Genomic DNA, 23,189 nt, shown 5'->3' with positions numbered 1-23,189 from the left:
GCTTAGGTTAAAAACTTCCGCAAGGTACAAACTTTGCCTTGTCCTTGAACCCTATATGCTGCCACCAGCAAGCATTTTAAACAAAGAACAGGGAAAGAACCCACTTGGAGACATCCTCCCCCAAAATATCCCCCCAAGCCCTATACCCCCTTTCCTGGGGAAGGCTTGATAAAAATCCTCACCAATCTGTACAGGTGAACACAGACCCAAATCCTTGGATCTTAAGAACAAGGAAAAATCAATCAGGTTCTTAAAAGAAGAATTTTAATTAAAGAAAAGGTAAAAGAATCACTTCTGTAAAATCAGGATGGTAAATACCTTACAGGGTAATCAGATTCAAAACAGAGAATCCCTCTAGGCAAAACCTTAAGTTACAAAAAGACACAAAAACAGGAATATACATTCCATCCAGCACAACTTATTTTACCAGCCATTAAACAAAAGGAAATTTAATGCATTTCTAGCTAGATTACTTATCAACTTAACAGGATTTGTAAGTCTGCATTCCTGATCTGTTCCTGGCAAAAGCATCACACAGACAGACAGACCCTTTGTTCTCCCCCCCCCCTCCAGATTTGAAACTATCTTATCCTCTCATTGGTCATTTTGGGTCAGCTGCCAGCGAGGTTACCTTAGCTTCTTAACCCTTTACAGGTGAAAGGGTTTTGCCTCTGGCCAGGAGGGATTTTATAGCACTGTATACAGAAAGGTGGTTACCCTTCCTTTTATATTTATGACACCCCCTATGGGTGCTCCACTTCAAGTGTGCATGCACCTCTCGAGCCGTCAGTCGAAGATTTCTAGCTAGCAGCATCTGTTTGGCCCAAACATGCACCCTATGCCTCCTTGTGACAGATACCAAGGCTACATAGGAGTGCGTGGATTAATCGCCCTCGGTTCCTTCTGTACTCATTCATCCCCTAAGGAACAACCGAAGCAGAGGGGAAGGAGGGCGAGTAGTAGAGCACCTGTAGGGGGACACATCTAGAAGAATCACACTTACATCACAGGGTAACATTTCTTTCTTCTTCTAGTACTGTCCTATCGATGCTCCACTTCAGGTGACTTCTGAGAAGTATCCCTAGAAGAAGCGGTGGATCAGCATCAGGAACAGGATCCAGAACTGAAGATAGTACTGCAGAGCCAAGTGACATCAGATCTGACAGCATGGAGTAGGGTGTAATGCTTCAAAAATGTACAAATTGAAGACCGTGTAGAAACTCTCTCTCTCAAATACTGGGACATTCTCAAAAAAAATGCAGCAGATGTCACCTGCCATCTGGTTGAATTCACTTGGCTGCAGGGGGGTGCTGACCATCTGCAGACTCGTAACAGTAGCAATACAACCCAATATCCACTTTGAAAGTCTTTGAGCAGAAATGCAAGCCCTCTTAGACCTATCTGGGAAGGATATGAAGATCCTAGGAGATCTCATAAACTGTTTAGTCCTACCAGTTAAAAGGCTAAGGCCCTTCTAATGTCCAGGATATGGAAATAGGATTCCTACTGAGAACTGTGAGGTTTTGGAAAAAACACTGATAGATGGATAGATTGGGTTGAGATGGAAATCCAGGGTAACTTTGGGTAGGAACCTTGGATGTGGATGTAAAGAGACTTTATCATGAAAGAACATGGTAAAGATGGGGATCTGCTATCAAGGTGCCAATCTCGATGGCCCTACAGGCTGTCTTCATAGATACATGAAATAGGGAGCAGGTCACCATTGGTTCAAATGGAGTTCTCGGAAGGTGGTTGAAAATCAGCTTGACGTCTCAAGATGGGGCGGAGGGTCTAACATGGGGAAAGAGATTACCCAGACCAATGAATCTTGATGAAACCAGGTGAGCAAAAATTGATAATTCCTCAACCAGGGGAAAAAAGCAACAAGATGTACTTTGACTGAACTGATGGATAACCTGGAGAAGTTCAGATCCAGCAGGTAATCTAGGATAAGGGAAAGGGGAACTGTTTCCAGCTAGACGTAGTGACAACCACACCAGTGGACGAATCTCTTCCATTTCTGCAGATAAGTAGCATGGATTGACACTTTTCTACTATTTAATAACACATACTGCACCTCTGTAGGGCAGGAAACCTCTATTCTGGAGAACCATCCAAGAGCCAGACCCCGAGACACAGAACTGCCAGTTTGGGGTGAAGCGTGTGATGCACATCCTAAGGCAGGAGATGAGGAATGATCAAGAGCTTGATTGGCATTTGGACACAGAGCTGAAGTAGGTAAGAGTACCACGCTTTTCTTGGCCAGGTAGGCACTATGAGGATAAACTCTGGTCTGGTACTGCCTGATCTTGTTCAGCACCCTTAAAATTAAGGGCATTGGAGGAAAGGCATAGAACAGGGTCCTTTTCCATGTTAGAAGGAAGGAATCCCTCAGGGAGTGGTGACCCAGATCCCTCTTGGACAGAAGAGAGGACACTTCCAGTTATCAGAGGTGGCGAAAAGATTGATCTTTGGCTGTCACCATCTTTGAAATATGCATGGGAGGACCTGAGTGTCCAGTTCCCATTTGTAGTTGTGGGAGAAGTGTCTGCTGAGGGCATCAGCAGTGGTGTTCCAGATGCCTGGACTGCTGAAATCTGGATACAGTTGATTATGCACCAGTTCTAGAGCTTTATAACTTCAGTGCACAAGGAAGGGAATCTTGCACCTTCCTGCTTGTTGATGTAAAACATACTGGACATGTCTGTCATGATCCTGATCATTTTGCCCTGATGAAAGGTAGGAAATGGAGGCAAGCATTCCTGATCACCCTGAGTTCCAACAAGTTGGAAACTGATTTTGTGGGCTGTCCATCTGCCCTGAAACATGAGGGTGTTGAGTTGCGCTTCGGCTGTTAGAGTCACTGATAGGGCTGGGCAGCAGAAAGGGACGCTTGCACAGACATGAGGTTGCTCCTTCCACCAGTTTAGTAAGTTCTTTATGTGTACGGGACCCGCTCACACAGAGCAAGGTTGCCTTCTCCAGTTGATTCTGCCAGATTTCACACACAACAGCAGCCTCGTGTTTCTCCTTTGCAGCATTAACTCCACACTTGTGAAGAACAACTTCATCACACGGATCTTAGTCCTGCCTTGAGTGCAGGGGACTGGACTAGAAGACCTCAAGGTCCCTTCCAGTCCTACAATTCTATGATTCCATAAACGAGACACCAACAAGAGATCCTCTGTAAGATGGGCTTTCCCTGAAAGAAGTTGCATGTAAGCTGTGCTTGTTTAGACACCTTATGTAAATATAAACTATACGTTTTAAAAACAGAATTCTTGTTGCTTTCAGCCATAATGTCCCATTAGCTTTTGGAACACCAACAGTAAGAGAAAAACAGTTAAAAGAAAACTTCTCTCCCCAGTATACCTACCTCTTCCTGGGCCACCTTGAAGAACAATTTCTGAACAAATACACCTGAGATGTGTCAATATTTTCATCCTCTGGACAGATGACCTAAACTCCCTCATAGATTTCCACTACAACTTCAACACTCTCTAGATAGCACTCCCACAATACCATCAACTTCCTGAATACCATGATCAGGTTCATGAGTCAACAATGGACCCACAGATAACTACATACAAGAAACCCACACATCATCATCCCTACCTTCACTACCCCAAATACATCAAGCTATCCCAAACACACCAAGAAATCTGTTATCTACCCCTAGGCAGGCATTCACATACCACAAAATATACTCTGAGAAAAAAGTCCAGGATATACACTTTAACCCACATAAAACCACCTTCACCAAACAACGACATTCCACCAGAGAAGTAGATCTCATCAGGGAACAGACCATACAGATATCCTGAGATTACCTGCTTCAATACAGAAATAAAACCCACTTCTACCCCACACGTCTAATTGTCTCCTACCATACCACACTGGAATCCATACAGGGAAGCATCAAACAATTACAACCCGTACTTGATGGGGTCCCAGCCTGAAAGAAATCTTTCTTGAACTCTCTTCTGGCCTTCGTACAATCCCCAACCTCTCCAAGCTCATCATCAGAAGCAAGCTCCCCAGAGATCAGGACAAACCAACTCAAAATGGCACCAGACCCTGCCAAAACAACAGATGCAAAACCTGTAGACATATTTCAACTGCTATGATGGGTGTGTGTCTCACAACACACCTTTCAAGATCCATTAGTCCTACACATGCCTATCACAATATGTGGGGGACTTCATCCAGTGCACTAAATGCCCCAATAAAAAAATGTGTGGGTGAAACCAGACAATCACTAAGCTCTCAAATGAACTCACAGAGAAAAATGACAAAAGACAAAAACATCCTATCACCTATGGGTGAACACTTTCCACAAAGCAATCACTCCATAACTGACCTCTCACTCATAAATCCAATCTATAACCCACTTAAATCCCAACCCCAGCATTTTTCCCCCTTTCCCGACCTATGACTTCACCTTGAATTGTCCCTTGAAATATGTGTTGATTAAATATGCTAAACAATCGGTTTCACCTTGTATTTAGCTATGACACTGAGTACATTTCCCAGACCCGAAGAGCAGTGTGTAAGATCAAAAACTTGTTTCTCTCATCAACAGAAGTTGGTCCAATAAAATAAATTACCTCACCCACTTGGTCTCTAAATTTTAAAAAACCCTTTTTCTTATAGGAAGCCCATTCTACTAGGGCAACAGGAACTTTTCCAGCAGCTTCTGCAGCTCGCCTGCAAAAGACTACTGTAAGATTTGTGAAGCAGCTATGTGAACCTTAAAGCACTTTTTACTGAGCATTACTCTAGATTTGGCACTAGAGAAAAATATGGGAACCGAGCTACATGTTGTATATGTCTTTAATACCATGATTTCACTGAATTCAGGGCTGTTTAAAGTCCATGTCCCATGGACTCCCAGATTAAAGACATGCGGAGAGAGAAATATGCAGGTCTACGTACATTCTCACCTGCTCAGTAAGTAATATTGAGGTATTGCTGTATTTTTTACTTGTTTCAGATCCAAGTGTAACAAATCTTAGGAGAAAGAGAGTTAATGAAATGCACCAAATCACTAGTTCCCAATTGTAGTGACAATCAAGGAAGATCTCATGTACATGAAGCAACTGAAAGCAAAGAGAAAAAGCAAAATTAAGAGTTATTGAACTTCAAAATAAAGGTTAATGCTACAGTAAGATAAAAACTTCAGTTCATAATTTTTTTTTCTTGTAAAAAGTATGGATCTGGTTTTTACTTTATAGACTTTTTAAATTAATTTATATTTCAAAACCAACATTCTATTAACCAAGATAGGTTTTCATATTAAGGCTGAGCAGGCCTAAGAGTAATTTAGGAAGGTTTGGCCTCTTTAGCATGTAAGTAAAGCAAAAAAAATATTTTAATACAAAATGAAGAGGTTTGAACTCCTGAAGTTATCGCATTTGCTTGAAAACAGCAACATACTTATCACTTGGATTAAAAAGAAAACTGAATCCATATTAAGTTGCTAAACTTAAAATTATGTTCATATTAAAATATGTACGATTAACACTACGATTTTGGTATGGAGGCCATAGGGTTCACAATAATCATGCATCTGAATAAAAACTGGCATAAGCCTGTCCCATGGGGCTGAACCCAGCTCCACAGGTGCCAGAGACAAGGGGGGTGGAGAGCCCAAGAGCCACTCTCCTCTCCCCCACCTCATTTTTAAAATTAGACAGCAAGGGAAAGTGCTGTGGCCTAATCCATCTGTCCAGCAGACAGGTCCCACTATATGTTGTTCCATGTGCTGATAACTGGGCTCTCAACTGCCAGTTGCCGAAACCATGGCAGTACCTCTCTCTAGGTGCTGTGGACCATCTGAATCCAGGAAGAGGGACAAATGTGTCCAGCAGGGAGAGTAAGGTAAGGAGCGGGCACAAAGTGGAGGGTCGGGCTAGTGGAGCAGGGCTCCCTCGAATGACCTTTGCACCTCTGCCATGAAATTTACTACAAGTTTCCATTCCAAAATCATAGCCTTATTTACATTATATACCAGGAAAAGGCAGTGAAATTATTTTTGGTTAAAAAGGAAATGGAAAAATGATTGCTAGTCGATTCAAATGACAGAGCCTCTGGTGGTTATCTACAGACATCCAAGCAAGTATTTTCAGTAAATACCAGGCTATATAAACATAGGTTTGCTTATTCCACTAGAGGGCAGGCTAATACTAGCATACTAAACAATGCAATCTTTCCTGAAGAGTTCTGTGTAAGCTCTCTCACCAACACAAGCTGGACCAATAAAAGATATTACCACACATCTTGTCTCTCTAATATACTGGGACAAATATGGCTACAATACCACTGCATTTCCTATATCTCACAGAAATCAGGATGGCAATTTATAGCAACAGAATGAAAAGAATAGGAGACAGTATACAAACACTGGGAATGCAAATAATTAAGATACTTTTAAAATATCTCACTGAATACTACTATATTATACCCTTAAAATCCCCAATTCATCCCTCCAGATTAATCTTATTACACAAAATGTTTGCAAAATCAGGTTTTTGACAGGTTGTGTTTTGAAATCACTAAGATCCAAAATTCATGGGGGACAGGAAAAAACTGGATGAAAAAAATTATAACAGAGATATTTACTTTTAATTTATACTCTTGGTAGAATACATTTAGCAATACACTGGCGCTTAAAAAGTTAAACTTCTAAAATAGATACATTGAGTAATATACAATAGAAATTAATCTTCTGAAAAGGCACTAACCATATGATAGTTATTTTCACTGTATATCTTCCAGCCTGGAAGGCTTGCTTATAAAGTGAAACATTTTTAAAGAAGCATTCTAAAGTCTTGGCTGCCTTTGCATAAATGAGGTATCCTCACCTGAGCACAGCAGGTAAATACAACTGAAATTGTCAATAAGAAGGCAGATGAAACTATTACATCGACTGACCGCTGAGGACCTCGCCGCTGAAAATAAGGGAAACATATTGAGTGAAAATCTCTGTAGTAATTGACCAAGAAACTTTGTAGATCGAGTCAGGTTCACACCCCCAGCACAGGCTGATTATGGCTCACAGTGGCGTAACCTAGAACTTTAAATACAAAACGTTGTATTTTAATTTTACAGTGTAACTACACATTAATATTTCCTGAGACAATGCATCACCAATGAAGAAGAAAGGGGAAGCGGGTGGCTCAGGGAAACTATAATAGACTATGAATCACTAGTACACTGGTTTCCTCAGTGATCAAAAGTTGCTTCTACTTTAATAGTTTTACCTAAGCGCCCTATAAATGGAAAAGATATTCTGCCTCAGGCCATAGCAAAGAACTAAACTTGGGTTGACAGCAGAGTTGAGATACAGACCACTGCTACCAACATGCCATCTACATGCATCAGTGCAACAATCTCTTTCAGTATAAGGATACTGCAATGGGATACCAAAAGATTATCCCACATAGCCATACTACATTTCTACATGTGAAAATTCTCATGAGGAAGGGATGGAAAAAAAGAAAGGTCTGGGACAGGATAATATGACTGGAAAGGCATGTTTTTATTGTTTTCAATAATCTCACTCCTGGTTACATATACAGCAAGATGATCCTGTAATACCGTTTTTTGTTTTTTTTTTCCTTTTAAGAAATGAGTGCCCTCTGCTGGATTGAAAAATATGTACGTTATGAACATACATTCATTTTTACTTCCCATCTTTCTTTTCCCTTTTCAAAATTTTACTTCTCTGTTGCATGAAGATGAGAAATGTAGGAGTTTTTGATGATGAGGCATTATATTTACTTATTTGGGACACACTTAGAACCCGAACAAACAAGACATATAATTTCTCCTGAGTCCAGTGACTCCATTTTTTTTTCTGGATAATGATCAAAGTGAATATTGAGAACAGCTTGTCCTAGCACAAAACAGGGTATATTAGTGCATGTGTGACAATTGTGGAAAAAACAAAAAAGGGGAAATGAAAATACCACATGCGAATGTCATTCAAAAATCTCAATGTCTTGAATCACAACAGAACATACAAGCTGCATCAAGGCAGTGTCTCTCTTTGCTTCATAACTCCCCACATTATATAACCCACAGTTTGCACAAGTTGGCACAGTTGGCTCAAAACAGGCTCTGGAACAGCAGAATTATACAAATCAAAAATGAAGTACTTTGGCAAAACTATCCAGGAAATCTTTACAACACAACGCATCTGCATTCTGGATGGCTTTTGGCAGCGTTTTCATAAAGCAATACATTCATCCACAAAAAATGCATGGGAGGAGAACTGACAAATTTTTGTTTTGGACTACAGTGTAGTCTACAGTTTATTAGTCGATTTAATATGTTACAGGGGCCAAATGAACTGCATATACAGTGAAACAAAATTTTGGCTCTTGATAGGTTGAACACAGTTATATTAAACAGTCTAAAGTTCTACTAAAAATAGTTCTGTACTTTTTTCTTTTAAATAATTTCTTTGGATGATCGTAATGCGCTCTGCTTAGGAAAATACCTTGTGACCATTTGAAGATAAAGTTTGTGCAGACTGTCTGATAACATCTTGTCTGATACACCAGTGGCTCTGGGCTTACAGGTAGAATCCAAGGTTTTTATTTTGACCTTTAAACCACTCCTATATGGTTTTGGTCCAATGTTATTTTAGAGATTGTCTCTTTCATTATTCCATATTATCACAGTTGTGATCAGTAGATTTGCTTGAAATGGAGGTCCCTTGACAGAGATGAGAAGCAGCTACCAGAAAGGTACTCTCTGTGAGGGTCACTCAGCTATGGAATAATGCTTCCTTCTTTGGTCTTCCGGAGTCCAAACTGGTTAGCCTTCCAGACATGTCGCAAGACTCTCCTATTTTCAGGGATATGTGGGGAGGGAACAGGATGAAGTGAGGAGAATTTGTGAATTATGCTATAATAGTTACATGGTGGGAACAAAAGTATAATTATATAAGATGGTAGTGAATTTCCACCAGTGTTATTGGAATGAAACCCCTAGATACTGAACCCGGCCCTTGTTGCTGCCAACTCTGACGGGCAGAAGGGTTACAAACAGAAAAACTTTTAGCTTACAAGGAAAGGCTGTTGCTTTCTTCTTAATGATACTTACAGCTTTGTTTAAAGCCCATCACCATATTTCACTGGCCAAAGCCATTAGGTGGCATGATGGGCTTAGCAATGTTTATACCCTATGCCTTCCCCCCTGCCTTATCCTGCTTCAATTGAAGTTAATGGCAGGAATGGGCCCAGAGAGTCCTTCATTGGCACAGTACCACATACTGCTGTTGGGGCCATGTGTAATGCAAAAAGAGGAAATGCTAGGCTCTTCAAGGCATGGATTGTCACTTCCTGTTTGTTTGCACAGCACCTGGCATGTGAGTGAGGCCTCTAAGCACTATTGCAACATAACTGATAAATAATAAGTGTTTCAGAAAAGGGGAGTGAAGATGGGAATTCTAAATAGATGGATGGTATCACTGAGAAAACAAACCTGAACTGGAAAGATTAGCAAAGAGAACAGATAGGCTCTCAAGAGTGTGATGGTGGAGTGAGCAGTCAGGAGAATAAGGGGATTGAAGATGTATTAACAATTACACATATTGGGCCAAATTCATCACTGACTTACTTGTAATTCAAGGGCAGAATTTAACCCATCATGTAACATTAAATTGAAAAAAATTAAGTAGTAAACTCTTCATATATGCTCTTCACATTTGTCTGGTATACACTACAAATGTGCTGTAGCAAGCATGTTGTAGCAAATTTCTCTTTCTAAATCATGCTTTCTGAAATAAAATTACCAACTTGATGATTCAGACTTCATAGTGGAATTCTTAGATGCAGAAATCAAAAGGTAAATTGCTAAATTCAAGATAGTTCTGAATTTCCCAGAGCTAAAGAAAACACTCAAACTCAACTGATTGTTACATAGAATGAAAGGAGAGCCTGAAGCAATGGACCGATGGTCCTAGTAGGTATGGATTTCTTTTTTTTTTAATCGCAGTGTTGAAACACAAATACTGCAGTACTAAGTAAGCGACTATATAAAGTGAAACTGTTTTCCATTGTCGGAGAGTTGAGAAATAAAGAGCATAAGTAGTAACAAGTGAGCTGTATTTCAAGTGAGCTGTATTTCAAAACTATTATACAATATTAATTTAAATATTTTAATAATATTAGTAATATGGGTAAACAAACTTGTTTACAACATTTTTAAGTTGACAGTTCCCTTTAAGAAAGTGGTGTTGAAAGGGTTCAAAATGAAGTCATGTCCTGACCTTTCTGAAATGGAAACTTGGTGGAAGCAAAGGGGAACAGACCATTTCAGATCACAAAGGAAAGCAGAGGACCTCCTTGCCTCCCAGAAAAAAAAATGCATTTTTAACAATGGTATACTCTGGATAAAGTTAGCATTCAAAGATATAACTAAATTGAGAAGTCTAGACATTGTAGCTTTTTTATATTTAATCTTAGAAAGGAAGCTTATTTCATTAAAAAGTCCAAATAGAAAATTTATTACTTGACATTCTTTTTCTGAGACTAATCTCTTCCCCCGACAGTCACACTACACCTCACTTCCTGCAAAGGCTGGAGGCAGTTTAGTCTTTTCCATAAGGCTCTAGGGCTCAGCCAAACCCTGGAGAATCTCTGTGCTGGAAACTGAAGCTGCAGATAAAGACGGATGGAAGACACCAGATTCTATGGTACCCTAGAAATCACTATCTGCATCTTAACAAATCTTATAAATATGAAGGAGGCATCACAGCAATAAATTCTGCTACTTCTGATGTAGCCACCTGGCTCAATCAACTTCAGGTGAAATTGTAGCTGCTGTTCTCCACCAGTCATATGAAGGAAGAAGAAGATCTCTGTTGTCTACAGAGGAAAGAAGTTCCACTGATCAGGGCACTAGCCTGGGATTCTGAAGTATTGGATTTGATTCCGTTGTGTCCCACAGACTTCTGTGTGTCTCTGGTCAAGTCACATAGTCTCTATGTCTCAGCTTTCCACCTATAAAGGGGGATAATAATGCTTCCCTATCGGAGACGTTTTCTAGGCATAAATACATTAAAGATTGCAAAACACTCAGATGCAGTAGTAATGGATATCTATTGTGGGTACTTGTATAGTAAGATTAGATAGACTAGATAGGAAAACTAGTTCTATGTTCACCTCAACTATTAGGTGGATTATTCTTGAAAGAGGATCAGAGAATGCTCTTTCAAGTTTATGATGAACCTATGTACTTGGCATATAGAAGGAGTCCTTTGGGGTCACTTCCTGCAAGATCTTCGAAAATAGTATTCTGGTAAATATGTCGCCTAAGAGCAGGTTTAAATGAGCCTGCAGAAACCTTAGCTGAACTGTTAGCAGAACCAACATCTTTATAAACATGCTGTGAATAAGTGGTTAGAGAACACTCCTGAGTCCAGAACTTCCATTTGGAAAGCAAACAGAAAATTATTTGCTAAGCAGCTCAGTTACTTAATTTAAGAACCTGGGATGATACCTTGAGTTTTTCTTTTGGAGGTGGACTGGACCTTGGACTTGGGTGGGGGACAGGGGGTGAAGTTTTGGGCTTTACGCTGAAGAATTGATGGTCAGGAAGGATGATTCACTTTGTGGAGTCCTAAGAAGTGAAGAAGAGGACTGATCTGCCCTTATGGAGGAGTTTCTGGAAGACCCTTTATTGGTATGATGGGAAGCAGAAACCTTAACAAGCCATTCCTTGGAAGAAGAAGGGTTTGCAAACTGGGAGTAATAATGGCAGTGCTGTCTTTTTATGACTCTTGAGAGAGTCTCCTTGTAGATGGAGCTCCTCCTTATCTTCTGATTGTTCCATCTGATTTTACTCCTGGGGGCATTCTGCGTCAAAACATTAAAAATTCTGCACTCGATATTTTAAAATTCTGCAAAACTCTGCAAATTGTATTTGTCAAAATAACATTATGTAATCATACCAGTTTCAATTATTTTGGTAATTTATTTCAAAATACCGGTCAGCAAGAATGTCTGTAACAAAACAGACACACAAAAATTCCCCCAGAAGTAGAGAGTTAAAGAAACCCCTATGACAACCCAGTTCCTGTTTCTCTGACCCTTCCCTCCCTTCTCCCAGAGTCCAGCAGGGGGCCAGACACCCACAACTCCTCCCCCACCCAAAGCCCACCAGCAGGGCCCCCCTCCAGCCAATACACCCACACCACCTCTTTCCCAAAGCCCAACCGCAGGCTCTCCCCACCCCCCAGCCCAGATACCTGCACCCGGTCCTCCCCCAGAGCCCAGCTGCAGAGCCCCCCTTTGCCTATACAACCATCCCACTCCCCCCCCAGAGCCCAGGGATCCACAGGGAGAAACAGCTTAATGCTTGGTCCCAGGCTTGCACAGAGTTTCCTGCATGCCACCCTCTCCCTTCCCTCAGGGCATGCTGGGAACTGCAGCTGCCAGGAACCTTCTAGTTCCCTCTCCCTCCTCCCAGCAGTGTCTTCTATGTGCAAGCTGGGGCTCTGCTGAGTCCAGTGGCCCCTAGTGGTGACTAGCAGCACTGCAACCCATTTCTGTGGGGGAAAGGAAATTCTGCATGTACAACATTAATTTCCGCAAAATTCTCTGTTGCGCAGTGGCAATATATCATATTCCTGGGGGAATTTTTCTGTCAGAAGGGAGTCTATGATAAGAAAGGAGACTAAACCACCACCACTGGAGCCAAAGAAGGGCACAAAGGGCTTGGTCAGGACCAGGAGCCTGTTGGAAAAGTCTGAGCTAGCTTTGTTTATTGCAACAGGCGCAGCCCAAATGTCTTGGACTAGGAGAGAAGTGAGCATATTGAAAAGAAATTAGCAATTCACAAGAGGGCAGACCTCAGTGCAACAATATCATCAGCTTTCCAGCAATGGGACATGGATTTATATTAACTGTGTAAGAGTGTTAGGAAAAAATATAGTCATTCTACCTTCAGATAGGACCGGAGAGAGAGCCATATTTTTATATTTTGCACTTTCTTCAGCCGGAAGTGAGGAATCTCTGATTTTCTTGCCCTTCTAGCAGATGTTAAATGACCAAAGAGTTTGGCAAAAAGAAGCCTCTAAAAGAGATAAACAAAATTTTACAGTTAAGTGATTACAAATTCATTAAAAAAATGCAGTGAAACAAAGCTGAGCGCAACATGGCTTATCAATTTACTTTCATATATTAAACATGCTACTTTAAAGAGCACAAATAGAGGTAGTGCTATACTAAAAAGAATACATCAATAAATTATATGAATCCATTAATGCTACAGAATAGGAAAATTTAACTGTGCTTGCCTGAAAATTTGCATTTTACACAGATCCATTACAAGTAGAGCTGTGCAAAAGTTTATTTGCAGAAAAATGCAGTATTGGGTCAACCAAAAGTATTCACTAATTCATGTCACGTTTATCAAATAGTTTCGACCATACACACACAGAACAAAACAAATAAAACCCAGAACACATGCTGAGTGAGATTCCAAAGAAGCAGGGGTTTCTTCCTCTGAGAGGACTACAGAGTATAATGCACCTCTCATTGATTTTTCCATCAGGAAGAATTTTAAACACAGTTCTCTAGCTTTTTGGATGCATTCTGAAAGACTTATAAAATCACATACTTTCTGGGCTTATGGCCTTTTCCCAGGGGGGAAGAGAGGCATTTATTGTGTCCTTCATTTATTGGAATGATGCACAACAGATAGGTTTCAAAACCTGGAAATTTTGAGACAGCCATAGGGCTGATAGACTTGGCATTGGGACAGCTAAATAAAAACAACACAATTCCATCTCTCTCACATATACACAAACACAAAGATATATATACACAGACATATATTTATTTTTGTCAATGGGCTAACAATATATATATGAAAATAAAGAAAAACTAAGTATAGTAACTACACTAGCTATATAGCCACACAGAGACTACAGTAGCTAAAAAGACACTGAAGTTGGTCTATCTCACTGTCACAAGCTGTAAGAAAAAAAACTGAGTAGTGGTTCAGGGGCAGCTCCACCCTTTATGCCATTGGGGGTGTTTGGTGGGGGCGGAGAGCAGAACAGCATGCAGAGTTCATTTGCAGCTCTAATAGACACTGCTAGTTAAAAGATTTCCATTCCTGTGTATAGCGCACGTATGTACTAGGATCCACATGAGCAGATACTCGAAGAAGAATCTGCACATTTAAGCATGGCAACCCAGAGTGATAGCTGAGCCAAACAGCCTGGTAAGGAGTAGGTGACCTATAGCTAGTTTCTTAAGTGTGGTAGGAAATCTCCATCCCTGTATCTTCCTAGGGAAGATGGGGAGGGATAAGTAGTTATAGCTTACGTACAGCAGCCACAGACCTCCTAATTATAGTTTCACAGAACTCAGTATTCTGCCTAAAAGATTATCTGTCTTTTTAAAATATATTACTGTATTATTTAATCCCTTAACTCTGATATGGACAACTGGCCTTCCTTCCTTCAGGAAAAATTTCCCCCTCCCACCCTTCCCTTCCTCCCCTCTCCCCCCCCGCCCCAAGTCTTTGGTTTGGTCTTTTCTATCTTTATGTGCCAACCCCTGCTCTATGAAGAGGAACAGGGGAACCAGAGCGGATTTCAATTATTTACATCCCCTTTGGGAATCTGTCCCTACGATCTCGCTTCAGAGAGAGGAACACAATTAAGCTAAGACACTCTTCCAAAAAGATTTTCAAGTGGTTAGCAATCTCGCTGCCCTCAAGCAGGCAGGGCTCATTGCCTTGTCTCCCCAGTACAGATCCCTTCTGGATCTCTCAGGTAAGGTACCGGGGGATTCAAGAATGGACTCCCCAGAGGCTCTAATCCTATCTAGTGTACGGAATCTATAAAAACCAGATGGTTCTACATTTCCCTGGATGGCCTCAGCCTAGGATGTCAGTAGGGATCTCCTGAGAGGCCTGTTATTGAGACGGCAGCAGGGAGATGAAGCTGGGCCCGACTATCCAGCGTTGGCAATGTCCATGCTATAGCCAATGCCCTCCATACACTGCCTGAGGGGAGGCAGAAGACATCTGAGCTCCTCAGTCAGGAGTGTGGCTGCTGACATGGGCTCTAACGATTTAGACACTATTTTCCATCTGGAACACGGCCTATCTGGCATCACTCCTGTTGTGCAAATAAGGGAGGGGGAGCTGCTTGCCCCTGGAGATGGCTATTCCAATCCTGCCTGACTCCTTTCCTGTAGGGGGTACAGGGGGACTGAGGGAAATTCAGCTCTGGGACATTGCTGAGAATTAGTTGGAGAATTATTGAGCTAAAGTGTTAATCAGAAATTTGAAATAAAAAGGTGAAAGTTTTCCTCAGGAAAAACTCTGTAGCAGGGATATCTTAATGAGCCACTGGTTGTAAAGGAGGCTGATAAAACTAAAGGAAACTTCAAAGGGCAAGGTGTTCCCCTTCTGCTAGTGACTGACAAGTCTGGTTCTGCCCCCCAAGAGAAGCAGTCTGAAGTGTCCACTGTAATGGATCTATGGACCTTAGAAGAAACAGTTTAAATTGTTTATGCCCAACAAAACTCATCAAGCATAATACTTAGTTTTCTTTTTCTTCCACAAAGGAATGTAATAAAGAGAGGCTTGATAGTATACTTACCTGTTTGTATGTTCTCTCTGCTACACATAGCAGAAAAAAGAAAATCCATACAAGGGACACACGGACTACAAAACTTATTATAACCATAGAAAGAACCAGTATGTCTCCATTTGACCCAAATGCAATAATATAAAGTTCAGTAGCAGAATGTGTAGCTAGCTGTTCCAAATCCTTAGCTTGGGAAAGTCTAAATATAAATGGAGTTAAACCCAGGATTAAAGAGATTACGTTTCCAAAAATCTGGTATCCTATTCCTGGCATGTGGCTGTTCACCTAAAAATGGGAGAAATAAAGTTATCCATTAATTATAAGAATTAAGCTCATGCCTATTAGCATTAACAACTTAGTTATTACTTCAGTTTAGCAATGACAGTTCCAAAAAAAGCCATACAAGATGTAAAATATTTATTAAACACCTTCTAAATGTACTGTTATAGAAAAAGTATATACCTTAAATATACAAAATGACAATGAAACTGAGGTTGAGGATGGATAGGTAGCTATGAAAATAGTTAATCCACACTGAAAATAAAGTAAGTAAATAAATTTAACCTATACATTATTGTTTTTTATAAGGAACTAAAACAGACGATAGACTCAGGGGCAGCTGAGTAATTTTATTAAAAATAAAGACAACAGTGAAGCAACATATGCGCCAATCAACCTAATTGCTTTGCTTACATATGTGTACCTTGTTCTCCTTCCTTGCATCTTTGTCTTTTTAGATTATAAGTTCTTTGCAGGGACAATGTCTTCCTAAATGTTTGTACCTCACCTAGCACCACGAAACCCCAATCCTACCTGGGTCTGTTCGTGTTATCACAATATAAATAAATAATAGAGGGCTATATTGTCTATATGGATAAGGCACATGTGGTTCACCTAAGCGTGTAACTGTACTGCCTTCTAATGGTTTGCACACCCAGAGAAAAACGCTCTCAATACTGCTAAAACAAATGAAGGGTCTCTTTAGCTAAAGTTGTGTATGTCTGGATTTGGTATTGAAGTCTATTCTATCTCTGCTGGTGTCCATACTGGTTGTATTGGTACAGCATATGAAGGGGTAGTCAATAGGTGGACCGCAGGCCAAATCCAGACCATCAGATGCTTTTGAACGGACCCAAAATCTTTTTATTTACTTATTATCACTATAGTTATTAAAAAAATTATTCTGGAGTCTGGACCTTGACCAAGAAATTTGGACCTTGACAAAAAATAATTGACTACCCCTGACACATGGGGTCATATTGGTCTTCTCTTAAGAGGAGAATTTTATTTGGGAACATTTTGGTGCATGAGACATAGCATCCATTTTCTTAAAGATTTATTTCATAAAGTAAGCAATATTTTTCCAACCTTAACTCTAGTTTTCAGATATTTATATCTCTAATATATTTCTAATTTTTGATATTCACATAAAACCCAGAAATGAAATTGGTTGTTCCTAAGAGTTGGGGGACCAACATTCACAGAATGTTCAAGTGCCTGAAAACAAACCAAATAAAGACTAACAATTAAGCTCACTGTGTGGATATATAGTAATTCGAATCTAAAATGCATGGTTTTAAGATCTGAGATTTAATAACTCTTGTAACCACCGATGGGGACAAAATGAAATCAGAATGAGATCTCACAGAGCAAGACTTCTAAAGATATTTCCTGGAGATTATCAGAGAGAAAATCTGCCCAAAACATGATAAATTCTGAGTGCTAATTATAGTTTGCATGGAGTAAAAAGAAAAGAATACTCACTCTGTTCATTATCATGCCGCTGATTTCAAGTACTGACATATCAGCTTTCTTGCAATCATTACCCTCCCATACAATAGCGCTTACTTTTTCTAGTCCTGGATTGGAACTATGGAGCCAGGGCAAATGACTCTATAAAAAGCAAGGATATTCATTTGTATATAATAAGTATTGTATAGTTCACCAACAAAATTTACTTCAGTGTCAATACTTCTGCTGACAAAAGTAATTACATCAGATTCTGTCTTGAATATTGTTGTAAAGAGCTTTCATATGTACCAGATCATCATAGAATCATAAAAATGCAAGATTGGAAGGGACCTTGAGAATATCTAGTCCATCCACCTGCACTGAGGCAGGACTAAGTACATCTAGACTATCCCTGACAGGTATTTGTCTAACCTGTTCTTAAAAATCTTCAATGACAGGAATTCTACAACTTTACTTGGAAGACTAGTCCAGTACTTCACTTTTCTTACAATTAGAAAGCTTTTCCTAACACCTAATTCTCTCTTGCTGCAGATTAAGCCCATTATTTCTTGTTTTATCATCTTCAGTGGACATTGAGAACAACTGTTCACAATCCTCTTTATAACAGCCCATAACACATAAGAAGATTATCAGTACTCCCCCCCCCATCAGTCTTCTTTTCTTAAGACTCAACATGCCCAGTTTTTTGTTTGTTTGTTTTTTTATAACCTTTCCTCATAGGGTGCCAGTCAGTTTTCAGAATCTACTTTCCTACTCTTTCCTCAATCGCCTGCATCCCTTCCAGTTGGCATGGTCACGAGTAACCTTAGACCATTGGGTGTTCAGTATATCTGGGCTACACCCTGCAATTCCTCGAGCGCATCCTCAAAAGGAGTGCTTCTGGCCTCCCTGGTGTTTCGCAAGGCCAGGCTGAGTGGTCAGACGGGAGCTGGAGGGGCAATGATGACTGAACCCTCTGTCTTCAGAAACCCTACCAGGGAGGCAGGGGATAGCCAGAACTGCTTTCTTGCCGTCTGCTGCATATGCAGACCGAGAGAGCAGAGGGTGGCTCAAGAATTGTTGTGTCCATGCAGCCTCGCATCTGTTTTCTCTGAAAAGAGCCCGTTTCCTTCGATGGGAAGGTTATGGATGGAGGACTGTGTTTCCTGGGACAACTTGAGGACTGAAGCCAGGAACTGTGCCTCATCACTATGTCCGAGGCAACGACCCTGGCCGTCGAATTGGCTGTGTCCCAGGCCCTCTAGAGAGAGCGCCTTGCTACCGCAGTACCCTCCTCCAGGAGGGTAGCAAATTCCTGGCCCAAGTCCTGAGGCAGGGAGTCTCTGAACTTCTTGAGGAAGTCCCACAAGTTAAAACCGTATCTCCCCAACAAAGCTTGGTGGTTCAACACTCTAAACTGAAGGCTGGCTGTTGAATAAGCTTTTCTCCCAATAAAGGTCCACCCTCCAGGTGTCTTTGTTTTGGGGGCTGGAACTCACTTACCCGTGCCTCTCCTTTTCGTTGGCCGCAGATACGACAAATGACCCTGAGGGTGGTGGGTATACAAATATTTGAACCCCTTAGTGGGGATGAAATATTTCTTTTCTACCCCCTTGGAGGTGGGCGGGATAGAAGATGGGATGAGCCACAGGGCCTTAGCGATCTTTAGAACCCCTTCATATACCAGCAGTGCAACCCACGATAGGGCTGCCACCGTTAGAACATCAAAAAAGTTGTCTGAATGTTCCACCAGTTCCTCCACTTCTGAGTCCAAATTCAAAGCCACCCTTTTAAGCATGGCGTGGTGCTCTCTAGTCATCGGGAAAACTAGCATGTGAAGGCCCCGCTACTGCCTCATCTGGTGATGAAGATGATGATTGCACCACTGTGGAAGGGCCTGGAGCACTGTCCCCCATAGGGGAGGGCTCGCTTGGAGTGCACACCAACTCCTCTACCCCAGCATCAGAGTCTGTGCTGCGCACCAAACTTGATACCGTCGGTGGAGGGAGTTGCTTCTCCGAAGCCAGAAGGGAGGACTGGTGCGAGAAAGGCATCAGCATCGCCGGCATGCCCCACACGTTTCAATAAGGCCATTGGACTGGCCACTGGCCTCTGCTGCCATGCTGGCACTGCAGGAGCCAAGACAGTCTCTGGTACCCACAGGGGTCGCTGCTGCCGTGGCAAGGGGCTAAAGTCCTCTTCCGGTGACCAAGGTGGAACTGTAGATGCCTGGGTCTGGCAGCTGATACTAGGAGCGGCAGAGCAGTGCCTCGAATAAGGTGATTGGCACCTCTCTGAGGACTGGTGCCAGGGACGTAGATATTGGTGCTGCAAAGGTAAGCGGTCCCATACCAGTGGAGAATGATGCACGGATGGAGACCTGCGCTGGGGCATCAGCTGGTGGGAGGACAATAGGTGCCTCACTGCGGGTGATCTGTGCTGTGCTGGTGGAGACCAGGACCGCGGTGCCAGCAACCTGGACTGTCTGACCAGAGAACTCGGTCATGGAGTCGGGGAGCGCTGCCTCTGCTCTGGGGACTGACAGCATTTGACTGCCCTCTGAGGTGGTCCCATGACTGATTTGCCCTTAGCGTGGGGAGCCTTAGGCACATCCAACATCGTACATGGCTCAGGCGTCACTGGAAAGGCTCTCTGGTCCCTAGCCACCAGAAGGGCCTCAGACGTCAAAGGCACTACCAGGTACCTGGGTCCCCTAATGCTCCCAAGAGTCAGATCCCTGGGGGGGGAGGGAAAGAGGGGCTGGGGAGTCCAGATGGAGAGGCACTCCCTTGAGGCTCTGGAATGAGCAGGCAGCCTGAACTGGGTCCTTTGCCCAGCGCCCATTATCCTTTCTTGCTTGGTGCCAGGGAGCCTCGCTTTTTCAGGCGCTTCTTGGGCACCAGCAAAGGGGAGCGGTGCCGGGCGGAGCCCAGTGCCAGCGGTGTCCTCCTCACCAACGCCAAGGTGCTTGGCGTGGAGTTAGAGGAGGAAGGCTCCAAGACTGGACAAAGCATGGACTCCATGAGGAGGGCCCTCAGATAAATGTCCCACTCCTTTTGAGTCCTGAGACGAAAGTTTTTGCAAATTCAACACTTGTCCTTTGTGTGCAACTCTCCCAAGCACTTTAGGAATCTGCCATGGGGGTCGCTAACAGGCACAGGTCTATTGCAGTCTGAACAGGGCTTGAAACCTGGAGGCTGGGGCATGCCCTCTCTGGGGTAAAGTGCCTGCAAGGACTCTAACTTGCTAACTCTTACAACTTAACTCCTAATTACTAACTAACAGCTATATACAAAGAGAAGAGACAACACGTACTAGAAAAAACACTATCCACTTGGGAGGCAAGGGGAAGGCGCTCCGACCTACGCGGCAAGAAGGAACTAAGTGGTTGTCGTGCCGGCAGTGCCTCATATACTGGTGCATGAGCACAGCACTCCAGGTGGCCCCACAGCTGGCCCAATGGATACTGCTAAGGCAAAAAATTCTGACAATTGTGCATGAGGTCATGCACACATCTAGAATGGAATTGACATGAGCAAGCACTCAAAGAAGAATCTGTTCATCTCTCTCCATTGTGCAAACTGACTGTTTCCCATCTTTCAAGCAGTTACTGGTCCTCCCAGTAGAGAGGACCTTCCCTCTTTGCTTAAGAGCTTTTGGTGCAGGACCTTGTCAAAGGCTTTCTGAAAATCCAAGTATACTGTATCTACTGGATCACTTCTATCCGCATGCTTGTTGACTCCCTCAAAGAATTTTAATACAGTAAAAGCTTTGTTACCCGGCATGTTCAGGGAAATGGGGGGTGCCAGTAAATCAAAAATTGTGGTTAACTAAAAGGGAGGGAGTTTGAGTGTAGGAAAGGGCTCAGGGCTGGGGTGAGGGAGGAGGAGCGGGTTCTGGGAGGGAGTTTGGTTGCAGGAGGGGGCTCAGGGCAGAGGGTTGGGGCACAGGAGGATTTTTGGGGTGCCAGATTCAGGCGGTGTTTACCTTGGGCGGCTCCCTGCAAACAGTGACATATCCCTGCTGCTCCTAGGTGGGCGCCGGCTCCCACAACTCCCATTGGTAACGTTCCCCAGTCAATGGGAGCTGCAGAGCACGGAACCCCTGTCACCATTCCTCTGCCTAGGAGTATTGACTGTGACCAGTGGGAGCTGCAGGGGCGGCGCCTGCAGGAAGAGGCAGCGCGCAGAACCACCTGGCCATGCCTCCAGATAGCAGCAGCATGTCACCGTTTGCGGGGAGCCGCCTGAGGTGAGTGCCGCCCAGATCCGGCACCCCAAAACCCCTCCTGCACCAACCCCTTGCCCTGAACCCCTTCCAGCACCCCAACTCCCTCCTAGAGCCCCCTCCCAAAATGCCAGTTTATAGAGCTTTCCAATTGGTAAAGTGCCAGCTAACACAGCTTTTACTGTATATTGGTGAGGCATGATTTCCCTTTACAAAAGCTGTGTTGACTCTTCCCCAACATATTGTGTTTATGTAGGTGTCCGATAATTCTATTCGGTACTATAGGTTTTACCAAGTTTGCCCAGTACTAAAGTTCAGCTCAACCAGGATCTCTGCTGAAGCCTTCTTTTTATTTATTTATTTTTTTAAATCAGTGTTACATTTTCTACCTTCCAGTCATCCGGTGCAGAGGCTGATTTCAGTGATAGGTTACATACTACAGTCAGTAGTTCTGCAATTTCATATTTGAGTTCCTTCAGAACTATTGGGTGGATATCATCTGGTCCTTAAGTGTCATCCGGCACTTAATTTGTCAATTTATTCTAAAAAATCTTCAACTGATACATCAATTTGGGACAATACTTTAGATTTTTCACCCAAAAAGAATAGCTCCAATGTGGATATCTCCCCCACATCCTCTGCAGTGAAGACCAATGCAAAGAATTTATTTAGCTTCTCTGCAACGGCCTTGTCTTCCCTGAAGGTTTCTTTAACACCTTTGTCATATAAAGGCCCCACTGCCTAAGTGGCAGGCTTCTGATGTACTTGCAAAAACTAACAGTAATTTTTTTTATCTTTAGCAAGTTGCTTCTCCAATTCTTTTTGGGTCTGCATTACATTTTTACGAGTTACTTGCCAGAGTTTGTTCTCCTTCCTATTTTCCTCATTAGGATTTGAATTCCAAATTTGAAAGGAAGCCATTTTGCCTCTAATGGTCCCCATTACTCTGCTATTAAACCATGGTGGCATTCTTTTCATTCTACTGTCTTTTTTTATTTGGGATATACATTTAATCTGAGCCTTTATGATGATGTTTTTAAATAGTCTCTGTGCTGCTTGCAGGCCTTTTACCCTTGTGACTACTCTTTTTAATTTCCATAGGTGAAGTTAAATGTTATTGAAGTGGTGTTTTGTTGTTGTTTTTAATATTTTCCCTTCCTACAAGCATGTTAAATTTAATTACATTATGGTCACTATTACTGAGCTGTTCAGCTATAGTTATTTCTTGGACTAAATAAAGAATTGCTTCTGCCTTTGTGAGTTCCAGGACTCGCTTCTACAGGAAGCAGTCCTTTACGGTGTCTAGAAATTTTCTCTGCATCATGCCCTAAGATGACATTTACCCATGCAATATGTATATAGTTGAAATCACCCATTATGATTTCATTTTTTGGTTTTGTATGTTTGAAGGTTGAGATGTCATTAATATATTTATGCTATCTGGAGCTTTTTAGAAGTTTAAGGCTATGTCTATGTTATATCTACACTTGGAGTGATTTACTGGTGTAGGAATACTGGCAAATGCTCCTATTGGGAATGCAGCTATGCTTGCAAAACAGTCTATATTTGGGGCTTTTGTTGGCACAGCTATGCTTTACCTCTGAAAATGCCT

The 23,189-nt window shown here is 42.2% G+C and overlaps 1 protein-coding gene across 8 annotated transcripts in view; it reads right to left on the bottom strand.

Annotated features, from left to right (window-relative positions):
- Positions 1 to 23,189, bottom strand: part of PHTF2 (putative homeodomain transcription factor 2) — a 183,572-nt gene that overhangs the window by 20,503 nt on the left and 139,880 nt on the right. For 5 of the 8 annotated variants that reach the window (XM_048836464.2, XM_048836458.2, XM_048836460.2 and 2 more), the window contains 5 exons: positions 17,384 to 17,512; positions 15,632 to 15,904; positions 12,955 to 13,086; positions 6,864 to 6,950; positions 4,944 to 5,099 (listed from right to left, as the gene is read on the bottom strand). In XM_048836464.2, the coding sequence (XP_048692421.1) occupies positions 4,944 to 5,099; positions 6,864 to 6,950; positions 12,955 to 13,086; positions 15,632 to 15,904; positions 17,384 to 17,512 (777 nt within the window). Of the gene's footprint in view, positions 1 to 1,003; positions 3,203 to 4,943; positions 5,100 to 6,863; positions 6,951 to 7,521; positions 8,854 to 12,954; positions 13,087 to 15,631; positions 15,905 to 17,383; positions 17,513 to 23,189 lie in introns of those variants that run through there. The other 3 variants (XR_007354677.2, XM_048836465.2, XM_048836468.2) reach the window with 3 other exon arrangements.

Source organism: Caretta caretta, chromosome 1, assembly GCF_965140235.1.
Source record: "Caretta caretta isolate rCarCar2 chromosome 1, rCarCar1.hap1, whole genome shotgun sequence".
In the NCBI taxonomy this organism is placed as follows: Eukaryota; Metazoa; Chordata; order Testudines; family Cheloniidae; genus Caretta; species Caretta caretta.
Note: the sequence above shows the minus strand (reverse complement) of the source record. Positions and strands in the feature narration are given on the sequence as shown.